Source organism: Dermacentor silvarum, chromosome 7 (assembly GCF_013339745.2).
Source record: "Dermacentor silvarum isolate Dsil-2018 chromosome 7, BIME_Dsil_1.4, whole genome shotgun sequence".
Classification (NCBI taxonomy): Eukaryota; Metazoa; Arthropoda; class Arachnida; order Ixodida; family Ixodidae; genus Dermacentor; species Dermacentor silvarum.
In genome coordinates, this window is record NC_051160.1 from 176,052,131 (window position 1) to 176,066,209 (window position 14,079).

A 14,079-nucleotide genomic window follows, 5' to 3' on the forward strand; every position below is an offset into this window, starting at 1 on the left:
CAAGTGCTGAAGAAAAGACGTAAGCGCAAAGCGAGAAAGGCGGACGCGGTCGAGGCGCTTAGAACCAAACTTGCGAAGCGCCACTGCGACAGCGGTAAATGCGCAAAGGTGAAGTCCCAGCCAGAGACTGAAAAGGCGAAGGAGGGCAAATCCTAAGCTTAGGCGTTTGCTGAGATCAGGGATCGGCGTGACGCACGTCGCGAAAAAGAGGGTTTCGCGAAGATCCAGGCGTGGTAACAGTCACCTAACCGCATCGAGTACAGCCCATCGTAAGCAGAGGGACAAAGGGAAGCGTCCTGTAGGCTGTTACAATGGCCGATCACTCGCAGGGGGAAAGAAAAGAGTCTGCCGAGCAGATAACTGGAAAGTGCGCGCCCGGGTCTGTCAGTGTATCGCCTCCCAGTACTTAGAAGCGGCTGTTCGAAAGTCGCAGCTACAAGGTGTGTCAGGCAAATTAGTGGGTTTTGCCTTCTTCGCGACGACACCTTGCGAAATCCCCGGAATGCGCGACCCCATCGAGTGCGTTTGAAAGTAAGGGGTGCGTTTGGGGCCCGAGAATAAGTGAACAAGGAAGACGGGTGGCAAATTTTTCTTTTTAGTATTCATTTTATGGGAGATGCGTGTTGAATGTTTGACAGGCGTAAAGAATGCCGCAGTTTGTTATGTTGTTAACCTCTTCGGCTCAGGTTAGACCAACTATTTAAAAGGGAGAGTGATTACGTGACGACAGCTATAGAATTGAAATGCAAAATGTCAGTTGCATATAGTTTGGCATGTCACGCGCAAGCGGCTCAAGTTACTGTTTGCGCGAGTTTGTCATAAGTCGTAGATGGTTTGCCCATTTGTTTATTTAGTATCTCGGCACTATGTAATGATTGTGTAGCTTTTTTGTGCTAAGTGTTACGGACTATGAATTACTGAAGGCCATCTCTCCCTTCGCCTTCCTGATCTGTGGAAGCTCTAATTCATAATAACTTAGCTTCATTACATTAACCCAGATGGTGTCTGTTTCCGAAGACACATCATCGGAAGTTTTTTTGCTACTTGTCCGGATCAACGAGCACCTTGTGTTTAAGGGTTTTCTTTAGATAGGGGGTTGTCAGATTTTTGGAATTGGTAGAGTCTGGCGATGAGAGTGGCTTGCAGTGGCGCTTGCAGCATAGTGTGTGGCTGACAAAGGTCGCTCCTTGGAGCTTGTCATCTTGCATTTCTGCAGCCCAGTCAGAGCCCACCTATGAATAGGCCTTTGGCGAGAAGATCATCATTCCTGGAAGCAGCGGCCCCATGGCTTTGAGCGAAGCAGGCATCAAACCGGCCGAGCTGCATGGAACAACTCGACCTCCCGATGCATCATCTGGCGGCGGGGGTGCTGTTGTGTCTGGCAGTCCTTCGCGACACAGGAGGCCGGCGCCGACTCAGACGCGCCAACCTGGCGCCCCTTTCTCGCGGCCGAGAATTGTCACCTGGGACTGAGGGATTAGCAGTTGGTCTCCGGGCTACTCATGCGTGGCTAAACGGCAGCGTCGCCCCTTGCTGCGGTCCCGTGAATTACCAGCGCCGCCCGAACCACGACGACGCTACGCCGACTGCTGCCTTTCGAGACAGCCACCGCCCTACCTGGTTCCGCGAACTGACCGCTATGGAGAGGCGAATCTTGAAAGGGGCCCGTGTCTGGCAATCCCGGGGGAACGACATCAACGTTCGGTTGCCAAGTTGTCAACCGCTGCCTGTGTTCGGGGGCGACCTAGCAAGATTGGAGGCGGAGCCCGGCGGGAAACGACGACACATCACGTGCGGGATATGGCCACCTGATCAAAGACTGTCATTGGCTAAAAGAACTAAAGTGTATTCCCTCGTCGAGTGAAAGAGGGAAACGGAAGGGATAAAACAGGAGGCTTCACCATGAAGAGACGCTTGACCATGTAGAGCACGCTTGACGATGTAGAGCACGCTCGACCATGTTGAACGCTCGGAGATGTAAACGCTACTACATGCAAAGATGTTAGCACGTAGACGGCTCCAATATCATGGAGCCCATCTTGAAATATACCATGTACAGTGTATATAAAACAGTTTTGTAATCACTATGGATAACCCTTCCTCTCGGCACCTGGCACGGCACCATACATGCAACCCTCGTGGACCACGCACAAGTCGACGTTCGCAACAGCCGGCAGCACGGCTATGCGTGTGGCCGTGCGCGAAATCCCCCCCTCCCCCCTTCTTTGTGTCGTTGTCTGAGCTGGTGGCTTTAATCTTTGATGCACTTAAAGTTACACCGTGCTAACATTTGCGCCAGTAACTTCGTCTCATCTTCGTGTTATCGGTTTCAGCCATCACACACCCTGTACCCGGGCATCGGGATGAGCCTGGGTGTAGAAGGTGTTACAGCCCACTGTATTAACCTGGCTATGCTCAGAAAGGGAGAGCAGTAAAATAGGGTCGCAATGAAAGAAGGGAAGCACGGGTATATGACCATGGCTTCTGGGCGAAGTATCGCGCCGGGCACTGCTTTCGACCTGCTCCATGCCAGTGTTGCCAAGCCAATTTATAGCCACATTGGGCAACAGGAAAAAAATTTTGGCGTCGACTTGGACGACTTGGCTATGTGGCTATATTTGGGCTACTCAACATCTGCGAATTGGCTTCGTTTGGGCTATAAGTAGCGTCCTAATCTGTGCTCCAGAGGTGGCTCTGATCGGGTAGAAGCAAATATCGAAGGCTACGTTTAAGCTGGCTGAGCCGGCCGCGTGTCTGTGCGTGTGTGCGTGCGCGAAATGACCCCCCCTCCCCTTCCCTTCCCTCTCTGCGCCGTTGTCTGAGCCGGTGGCTTCGATCTTTGATGCACTTAAACTTACACCCCGCTTGACCGTTATGCACCCGATCTCCGGGCATCGGGATGAACCTGGGAGTAGTGGATTTTTCACAGTACACTGTACGAACAATGCTATGCTCATGAAAGTTGACCAATAATATTGGGTCGGGGCCGTCGGCCGATCGTGGCGCCGACATGAAAGAAGGGAACCACGGGTGGATGACACGCTCCTGTGTGTTCATGGCCATGTCTTCTGATTAAAGTATCGCGCCGGGCACAGCTTCGACCTACTCCGTGTTTCTCGTGCGAAGCTTTACTGCCATTTTCCTTCTCCTGCTAGATGAATTTTTGTTCGTGCTTACATTCGAGATTCACTTCGATAGGCCGGACGTAAGATGGGATCCTCCTCAGAGAGGAGAATCCAAACATGGGGAAGTGGGCCAAGTATGCGAGAACGTATAAAAAAGAATGGGAGCAAGACCCCGAGCCAAAGATGGGTTCTGGTGCTTTTACTTCTAGATGGTATGCCAGTAACGTCACGGATGCAGATACTGATTCTACATTGTGGCAACATGGTTGCCACAATGACATAAGTGCACCACGTCACATGAACTTCACCTACCGAGTTAGCTTAGCTTGTGAGGTGTGGCGCTGCTGGCGCGAGGACGCGGGTTTGATTCCCGGCCACGGCGGTCGCATTTCGATCAAGGCGAAATGCAGGAACACCCGTGTACTTAGATTTAGGTGTACGGTAAAGAAGCCGAGGTGGCCAAAGTTAATCCGGAGTCCCCCTCTGCGTGATAATTCCCTATCATATCGTGGTTTTGGCACGTAAAACCCCAGCATTTATAAGAGAGTTTTAGAATAGGGGCCTGAAACGTTTTGGGGCCCTAAAAAATAGCGTCGAAGCCACTGCGCATGCGCAAGACGCGAACTGTGTTTGGGTTTTGCATCGGGCACGCTATTTCGTCGATTTAGCAGGAGCCCCAAAAGCTGCCCGTCAACGAGCATGCCGGCACCCCTTGAAGCGACGGCTCTAACCTAGCATCAAACTGGGCTCGGTTCGTGGTAACGCATGAAGTTCGTAAGCTAGGAGAGGTGATTGCGGTTATCGCTTTCTCTCAACTAATATGTGTAATGAAGATTGATTCATTAGACGCCGCTGATTCCGAATTCAATTCTCGATTTCATGGCTCGTAGGCCTACACGGATTGACTTGGCTGGGTGAAGGTATGTAAAGTTGGTGACTCAAAACTAAGCGCAACAAGTTGCTTGCTGCTAATAAAATAAGTTATAAATTGTAATTAAACGCGAAAACACCAAAATCTAAATTACTCTTATCATAAAATGGTATATTTTAAATATTTATAACAACTTTTCTTTGACGCCGTAGTGACGCAGCAAACGCAACACGCTATCCGCAAACGCAAAACGCCTATTCTAAAACTCTTCAGTCCTCCATGCCGCAACTAACACCCGCAAAGCTCTTTGGGGGCCCCTATTCTAAAACTTGATTAGCACATTAACATGGTTTGCTTTGTTACAGTAACCGATTTTCACAGCATAACCGCTGTTATCAATTTGTTGTTTACCTTTGCTCTTTGTGGGCTGTAGCGACTTTTACCATTTGGAGCGAGTTACGGTCGGGACGTGTTCGTCGCCGAAAACGACTGTGCGCTTCTTACACTGGTGTGCCGTTTTGCGAAGTGATCTTTTAGAGCTTCGCTTACACTGATTCAGGCAGCGAGTGGCATCTGTTGTCTGACACTTTATTTTAACGCATGGTCTTGCCGTGCTAGAGACCTAAGAAGGCGGCTAAACCAGGCCAAGGTAATTGAAAAAATAAAAAAACGAGAAAGTAAGATCGGACGATTCGACAAATAACACAAGATATCAAAGCGCAGAAGACTTGTTTTAGCTCATAAAAAAGAAGCCCTGAGCACGTCGCAGATCGCTGGACAGCTGAACTTCTACGCCGTAAGCAGAGATGACGTGAAATATCGTTGATCATGAAGATTATTTTGCGTTCACGACAGCTAAAATGCAGAGTTAGTAGTTATTACTGTAAATAACAAAAAATAATAACTTAATAATATCTGTCATAAAATAGAAGCACTGATTTCGCCTTCTCCAGCGATTCGCTGGAACTTGAGAGCTTCCGGGCCCAACCAAAAAGTGTTCCGTGCAAGCATGATGTCGCTGTTGTTGATGTCAAGGGCCAACCGCCACGGCGGCACGGATATTTTGTTACGATGTGTTGTGCAAAAAAGGACTGCCGTAGTCGAATGTGAAAATGTCTACTCAAATAAAACTGCAAATAAAAATAGCTATATTTGGCCACGAAATGTTTTGCACCTTTTTGTGTTTGGCTACATTAGGGCTACAACTTCTCTAGCTTTTGGCTACGCCGCCTCATCGGACCTGGCTACACTGGCTCTCTCGCCGCTAGGTTACGGTGTTTCCTGCTGTTGAAAAGATGCGTTCACTGGGCACCTCTGTAGCAGGGATGGGAAGGTATCGCAAAGCAATTTTGGAGATTCCTGGATACAGTGAAGCTCCACGCTCTTCCCAATATTTCAAAGGATCATCCTTTCTTGGGATCAGCGGCTCATTGAAGTATTTTTCAACTTCTTGACTATAAGGTGCGAGTTCATTGTGCTGGTTCTGTTTTGATGCCAGCAGTTCAACAGTCTACCAGACCCTAGCCTTATTTGTTTCCGGCATGACTTGTCGATGGCTTCGGATTTCGAAAGTGCTGGGATGGAGAATTCATGCGAGCGTGTCGACCTGTAATTTCGACTACCATCAGCTCAGCAGCCTGTGACTGATTGGAAATGGCATAATCTCCTTTAATCTAAACATGCACTCGCTTTTGAACCAGCGTATACCGGTGAAAGTTTTAACGAAAGGCCTACTGTAACAACGTTAGCATTAGTTTTAACCACACCACCCTAACGAAGTTGCACCATAGACCTTTGTCGCGTTTTAGATATTCGTCCTGTCGAATGTCAAATTATTCGGAACTTCGAATGCCGGCTATTCGAAAATCGAATCGAATTATTCCATTAGATATTATTCGATTCGAATTCGGAACTTCAATATTTGCACAGTCCTACTTTCTTTCTCTCTTAGCTGAGCTGTCCATATTTTGTTACATGCATTGGACCGGCCACAAGCCACTTTAGGCTATCGGCCCAAATAACCTTTCTGTATATTTTTTGTTCATGAAAATATAGTTCCATTGATTGATTGATATTGCTGTGCTCTTTACATTCATTATGGGTGACACCACCTACTCGGCAAGAACGACAACGATGACGACTCGCCAAACGGCAATGCAGAGGTCGGGAAGGAAAACTTGTCATTAAAGAAAGAGGCCGCACTGCTGCCCACATTCCACGCAGAAGGGAGCGAATGAAAGAGCACCGTACGGAGTTCGTCCTCCAATCTCACCTGCGGCGTCTCGTGGGGCGGCAGGTCTCCCGGTATCTCGGATCCTCCACAGTGGCAGTCGGGAAGGCGGCACTTGCGTGCCTCGCAGCGGCCGGCCGTCTCCAGCGGCGTGGGCGTTGCGTACAGGTTTCGCGGCCTAGCCGGCGGCGGCGCTGGCGTCGTAGGCACCGGAGGACGAGTCGCCGGACGGCTGAAGCCCTTGGGCGGTGCTCGACGCGTGACCGGCCTGCGTGTGTGTGGCTTTCAGGCAAATCGTGCTAAAGGCACGTTTCCTTCACCCCATACAAACTATTTCCTAAGCATAAATAAAGTAACATTTAGTACATATAAGCTGCTGGCAGAGGTACCAGGTCTCCTGGAGCCTTCGGTGGGCCCGTATGCCAGAAATCTGGCAGTCTGGGCAAAGTTCTGAAATCTCCTTCTGAATCGGTGCTAAAAAAGGTTGTAGCAGTTTCACCTGAAAGGCAAAGCATCAATTGCGATAGCAAGTTTGTAGAGGGCTATACGGAGTAATGATAGTAGCTTTATCAGCTGTATAAACTTGGACATGCAGCAGCACCGGCAACACGCAGAACTGTTGTCGACGCCGTCGGCGTTTTGCCCGCGTTCGCACAAAATGCGTGCAGCGTTGGTGACTGTTGCCGGAGCCGTTGATATAAATAGGCACTTGGTGCCGCAACTAAACGTCGCCTCCCTTTCCTCCCCCCCCCCCCCTCACGGCCTTTCGCGCATCGGAAGAAGGCGCGTTTGCTCTACATATATGGTGATTGTAAATGAGGAAAGAGACGCCTACTTCTGCAGCCCTTAAGGGAGCACGGCGCAGAACGCGCCTTTGTTCTCCGCCGTGGGTTCACTCCCCGTGAAAGTGCGCGTCCCTCGCGCCCTTTTACTCGCACATACAGCGTTCGGCGGCGCGAGGCGACGATTTCATCTCCACTGACGTCATACGAATCTCACGGCGACGGCGACGGCAACGACGACGGCGACGCCGACGGCAGAAATCTGCTTTGGAGTGTCCATATAATTGCTATCGCAATAATAATTTCGCAGGATTCTAACCTAATGTACAAGTCCATTATGTTTACAAGACTAAAATAAAAATTTGGAGGACACTTAAGCTTCGCCTTTAGGAGTGGAACGCGATAGCATTTGAAGATTCCTGGCTACTTATCAGGCTTTCCCGGCAACTGCAGCTTTCTTTTTTCTCCAACTTCGCCTCCGCGTTTGGCTGCCGAGGCCATTTGGATGGTGTTTTTGCAAGCAACCTACCGCGGCACGCCTCTGCATAAATGGTATAAATGCTTGTGTTTGAGTTTCCGCGTAAGTCAATTATGTCGTCGCCTATATTGAAATTACAATCCGACGCTATCACGTCTGTAGTTTGTGGTTAAGTCGTACTTTACGATTTTTCTGACGCATCTTACTTTGAGAAATTCAATTAGTTCACTAACGCCTCTGTGCCACGCCGATGGCCTACGTGGTCGGGTTGCTTCGAGATGATATTGTCGCAGTATGTACTGTGGGAAGAAGAGGGCATGGTTGGTGTCCTGCGAGACGACAAAGAAGATGCTGGGTTTTCGCTTCTCTACACAGCCATTAAAACACATCTGTAAATACCAGCACGCTTCTTCCTTCGCGTAACATTATTGGTGGAGGTGCGGGGTAGTCACTTGTGCAAGACGGAGCTCCGCAGCGAACGTAACCTGGCCGCCATGTCATCCAAAGGGGAGTCTTCAACCGCGGCTCTGTCGACGCCACCGACGGTCATCCTAACCCAGCCCCGCGACACTGGCATTTTTTATGGGATTGACAACGTTGACGTCGATGACTGGTTGGTAAATTACGAACTGGTCTGCGCCAACAACAGGTGGGATAACGCGCTTATGCTGGCCAACGTAATATGCTACCTCAAAAAAACGGCACGGGTCTGGTTCGAGACACATGAGGAAGAGATTACAAGTTGGGAGCAATGCAAACAAAAGCTTCGTGATTTGTTCGGCAAGCCCATCGGCCGCCAACGTGCTGCTCAGAAGTACCTTGGGACCCGACCACAGACGCCCACTGAATCTTACGTGACGTACATCCAGGACGTCTTGACTCTTCGTCTGGTCTTAGATCATTAATGAATGTCGCCGCTTTGAAGAAGCGAAGAGCCGCCGCATAGTTCAGCAGTTCACGCGTCTACCCAACACCGCTGCTTCATCGACGTGTGAAGACCTTTGTCTTCAGCGTGAGCACACCCCCTCTGAGAACGTCGTACGTATAGTCCGGCGAGAAATTGAAGCAGCATCTCCTTCAATTTCTCCCTGAAGCAACGATTCCCGGCCGCTCGTGTCCCTCATTCAATCGGTCGTTCGCCAAGAACTTTCCAATGTAAGTTTGCAATCCATCTGCTCCGCCAACCGTCCTGACTTCGGTTCGTCTGCTGCCTCTGCCCCTGTTCACCGGAACCAGTGCGGTCCTTTCCCGAGCTATCGCAACCGGGCCGAATGGCGCACACATGATGATCGACCCATCTGCTTCTATTGTGGACGTGTGGGCCACATCTCTCGCCACTGCTTGGCCGGCCCTCTCTCGACCAAGCTTCCCCGCCTACCGCCACTCCCCACTGAATCCTCGCCCGCCTGTGCCCTCCAACGAGTTCGAAGATACACCTGACAACGCTCGAGTCACTGCGACTAACCGCTCACCATCACCGCACAGTAGCCGCTCCCGTTCACCCCAGCTGCGTCGTTCCCCATCCCCTGCTTACCGTCGCCGCTCTCCTATGGGAAACTGACTGGGGCAGCTCCGGGAGGTGACGCTGCTCTGGCACCCCGGTCTGAAATTCCTCTGTTGACCCTGCCTACTGATGGGAACCTTCTGGACGTGGATGTGGATGATTTGCCTGTTACAGCTCTCATCGACACGGGGGCGCAAGTTTCCATCATGAGTGCTGACCTGCGAACGCGCCTGAAGAAAGTCGTTATTCTTGCTCCGACTTGACTGCTTCAGGTCGCCGAGGGTTGAACTCCAGCTGTACTCGGAATATGTGCTGTACGCGTCAGTCTCGCCGGCCGCCACACGTCCGTTTTGTTTAGTGCGCTCGAACGCTGCCCCCCCCCCCCCCGCCCCCCGATGTGATCCTCGGCCTCGACTTTTTGACCGCCCATTCTGCTCTGATTGACTGTTCAGCCGGTGTTGTCCAACTTGACCTACCCCTTTCCATTGACCTTCCTGCTCAAGCCCCAACTCAGCTTTGTTCTGCGGATTTCATTCATCTTCTTCCCCAAGCAGCAACCTGCATCACCGTTTTCGCCTCTCCACCTGTTCCTGACGGTGATTATGTCCTCACTCCCGCGACTTCACTCCTGCTTTCCCACAATGTCTCTTTCCCACACACCATCATTTCTGTAGCGGCCAATCAGACCTGTCTTCCCATCCTCAATTTCGGCCAGTGCCCCCAGGTACTTCCTCGAGGGATGTCGCGTGCCACGTTGTCACCGTCCCGCGAGATATTTCAGCTCTATCAGTTGCGACATCTTCAACCAGTGCTCGTTCTGCGCCTTCTGCATGTGCCCCGGCCGACGACATTGCAAAGATGATTGCGCCGGACCTCGACCCCCAATCTGCCGCAGAGCTCCGTCACCTCCTCGAGTCCTACATTTTCGACCTGAACGATCGCTCTTTGGGTCAAACTACGGTTGTGAAGCAAATATTCACAAAGTGCTTATTCACAATATTCACAAATCACAAAGTGCCCACTGCTGTTTGTTTTTAACATACTGTATGGCGACTATTAAAGTCCACGAGCACAGACAAAGGACCTCACCTCGGAGTTGTGGTGGTTGTGGTGGTTGTGGTGGTAGTAGGGGTAGTTGTCCGATATTTCACGCGCCTCGTGGGCCGAGGAGTGGTGGTGGTCGGGTACGGCTCCTCGTCATCCGCGTACGCGTATTCCGACTGTAGCTGGTAGTTGTGGTCGTAGTCCTGGTAGGACGGGTACGTGGGCACCCGAGTGGGTGCCTGTGTTGCCCTTTGCGTGGACGGGTATTTACTCTCGTACGTCTGCGTCACCGGTGCCCTCTGCACCGTCACCAGTGCAGGTGGGGGGATTTGCGCCACGAGCGTCTGCTGGGGCGCCTGCTGCGTCCTCGGGTAGAAGCGGGCGTCCCTGTTCCTCCCGCGGCTCGACGGTCGCACGCTTGAGTCGCTCAGCACACGCTGCACGTCCGGTTGCACAGCTGGCAGCTGCTGCCGCTGCTGGTCTTGCAGGAATGCTCGAAACTCGTTTTCGTCGTCGCTGTAGCTTCCTCCGCTCGAGTACTGATAGCGGTTCTGGTCCCGCGGGTACGTGACCAGGACCACATCCTTGCGGCCTCCCACGTCCGCGGTGGTGCCCAGAGATGGCGCGCGCGCGCTGTTGCCGCCGTACACGGACGGAATGACGGCGTCGTCCTCGAGGTGAGGGCTCGGCGCCGCCAGAATGGCAGTCTGGTCCCTCTTGAACACCTGGTCCGACTCCTTGTCCTTCTGATCACCCGTGTTCCGGTAGAGTGGCTTGACGAACACACTCAGAGAATCTGGCTGCTTGGGCTGCTTGTCCAACCGCGGGATGAACTTGTCCGGCCGACCACTGTCCGAGCCGAGAATCTTCCCGTCTGAGTTGACCAGCTGCGGCACGGCCTCGTCATACTGGGGCTGTTGCGGGTCGTAGCTGTTGGACTTGGGCGCCGAGCTCTTGCGCGGCCCTCCTTCGAGGCCCGGCGAGACCGTGTCGTGCTCGTCGGGCGCCTCGGTGGAGTCCTCGTCCTCTTCTTCGCTCTCTTCTTCGTCCTTGCTGTCCTCCTCCTCGTCGTACAGCGTTTGATACTCGGGCGCCACGGTCGGATGGCGCCGCGTTGACGGTGGAGCGGGCGTCGTCGTCGTCCTCAGCGTCGTGGTCGTGCGAGCCGTGGTGGTGGTCGCAGGCCGACTTCGGAACCGCGTCGGCCTCGTTGTCTCGCTCGTCTGACGACCTGCGGACGACTTACGCGTGCCGCTGCGACGCTGGCTTCCGCCGAAGGTCTCCTCTTTCTTGACTGGTGTTGGCGTCGCTTTCCTCGACGCTACAGCAGAGAAAGCCAAAGAAACGGGCGCTGAATCAACAGTCTGTATATGCACGCATTTTTGGCCAACGACATAACATTCTCGGGAGTTGGAACCACAAAAATTCTAAAACGTACAGCTAAGAAGCACAACGTATGCGTCTACGCCATGCGGCATCGCAACTACGGTAGTAGCGAACGCTAAAATGCGCGAATGTTTAAAAATCCCACGTTTGTGCGTTAAAGGAAATCTTTCGCTAGAAGCCAACGCCGATTTCGCTATATAAATAAATCTAAACCGCAGAGGTGCTTTTATCAGACAACCACTGGACCGACAAATAAAATGTGTTGCATTTGCGATAAATAGGTTAATACTAGTGACTCAATAGGACGCAAAACCTGAATCTGTGGCGGCTTTTCCGTATCAATATAAATTTCGCCCATTTCAGATACACTATCAGGCGCACTTACAGAATTGCAGCATTGTCTTTTATTGCCGAATAAGACGCTGTTGGGCGAGTTTGTTATGGTCGACGTAAGACATTTTAGCGCAATAAAAGAAACCAAAGGACCGAGAAGGAGGAGAAGACGAAGACAGTGGACAAGGCTGACTTACAGAGCTGTAGAATGATACGATACAAAATCTGCTTTCACAGACATCATATTATAACTTTCTTTAAATGTACCGCACCTCATCAAACTCGGGGCAATGGTCACCAGAAAAACGATGTATCTGTTTCCATGTCTGTCGATGGGAGCAGCGACCTAAAGGTTTCTTTTAAAGGAACCCTACAGAGAAAGACCTTATCACTTTGGGCTGATAAAGTATTCTTTGAAATCTCTATTTTTGTCAATTTCGCGTTAATAGGTATTTTCTAAAAATACATAATGAGGATAAAAGTCTCTTTTTTATTTTGCGTCGGAACCCCAGCGCCGGTACGTCAGTGAAACGTCCTGTATTTTTTCGTATTTTGGTCCCATTCGGCTTCTTCCCGAAAATTGCGATGTTCAGTCTTTGGCTCTATTAGAACACGCTTTAGTTCACTTTTACCGGTAAACCATTAACTAGGCCTAGCAGCCGCCGTAAAAAATTCATGATACCCCGGTAAGCTGGTTGGGAAACCTTTCGCGCTTTTTCTGGCTTACCAGGCCTCTTCTCACAGAAAGCGCGGAGTTCTTGGTGCAGCATTAAAAGGGTAAGTAGCGTGTGCTACTGCTTTCTCCTGAAATGCCGCCGTAGGAAAAAAACTAGCTAAAACATAGTTCTATGATGATACTGATGATTTAATGGCATCGCCTTTGAAACGGGGTGGTGACAAATAGCCACCTAGCCTGCTTGATTTATTCAGGTATGCTATACATGTTTTTTATCTAGCATTTTTGTATACATCTCCTTAATCGTTTTTCTTCCTTCAAGATCTACCTTCTACCTGCGACTGCAAGAAATGCGGTCGCATCAATTTCCTCTTTGCTTTTTTTAAGTGCGGCGCACTTTAGGGGCCAGAGCTGTCGGCGCCTAATGTGTCATGTCGTCACGCCCAGAAAACACAAACGCCAAACAGGGCCAAAACATGGCAGTACCGGCACGAAACCGGATAAAATTAAACTAAATAGATTCAGAATAATATAAAATACAGGAATACTCATGAATTAAACGAAATAATTAACAGAACTTTGTTAAAATTGCTTGTGCAAGGCTCGGGAAAGTTATGCAAGCCTAAAGAAACAGCGGAGCAGGTGATCACCTAGCTTCCTCCAGTTTCGCTAGGCTCGGCTACGTTTTGCTATTTTCGGCTAAGTTTTGGTAGGCTCCGGATGATAATCCGGGTGATAATCCGGATGAGCACGCAATCGTCGCATTCGTTCTCCGCGGCACGACGAGCTTCCAGCTGAGCGGCTTCTTCGGTAGCGTAGTACTTCTACGGCCATCCCATGTTACATGTACTCAGTGCGAAGTCTACGAGAGTTGCCATTGCGGCTACTTTATCTTTATAATCAGGGTGACGTCATGGCCAAGCTTTACAAAGTCTTGTCATGACTAAGCAAAGCAAGAATTGCGGCGCGAAGCAATGGCATGGCTGGGCGAAGCTGGCTAAGTGATTGCTAGGCGGCCCCATTGACGGAGCGGGTCTGCTGGAACGCGGTGTCGGCATTGCAACGCGGTTGAACGCGCTGTCAGCATTGGAACGTGGTATCGGTGTTGCGAGCTGCGCTATGCAACGCGCAGTGACGTCATCGCTGGCGCAGCGGCGGAGGAACGTTGCTGGAGCTAAGAGAAGCGAGGCGCAGCTGTGGCAGGTTGTTGCTAGGCAACGCAGGTGACGTCATCGTTCAGCGAGGTTCTTTGTTCGCGACACACGGACTGATGGTCGGCTTAAACTGCTCCGCTGTTAAAAAGTGCCACGCGCATTGAGCCAAACAACCACGCACATGGAACCAAAGAAACAGCTCCACTCAACGTGAAAGCTGGGGAAGTGCGGATCATACGGGCGTGTTAGAACCGGGTAATATTAAACTAACTAGACAAAGAATAATATAAAATACATGAATACTCATGAATTAATAGAACTAATTAACAGAAATTTGTTCAAATCGCTTCTAACACGCCCGGCTTCACCAGCTTTCACGTTGAGTGGAACTGTTTCATTGGCTCCATGTGCGCGGGGCAATGCCTCCATGTGCGTAGTGGTTTGGCTGCATGTGTTGTGAACACTGGCTCAGCTTTTTCTTTTTGCACCACTACTG

General features: G+C 50.8%; 1 protein-coding gene across 1 annotated transcript in view; it reads right to left on the bottom strand.

The window, feature by feature from the left end:
- The window catches only part of LOC119458715 (uncharacterized), a 311,049-nt gene that overhangs the window by 49,788 nt on the left and 247,182 nt on the right, over positions 1-14,079 (bottom strand). The window contains exons 3-4 of the mRNA XM_037720571.2: positions 10,080-11,355; positions 6,269-6,494 (exon numbers count right to left, since the gene is read on the bottom strand). Coding sequence (XP_037576499.1) covers positions 6,269-6,494; positions 10,080-11,355 — 1,502 coding nt within the window. The remainder of the gene's footprint in view (positions 1-6,268; positions 6,495-10,079; positions 11,356-14,079) is intronic.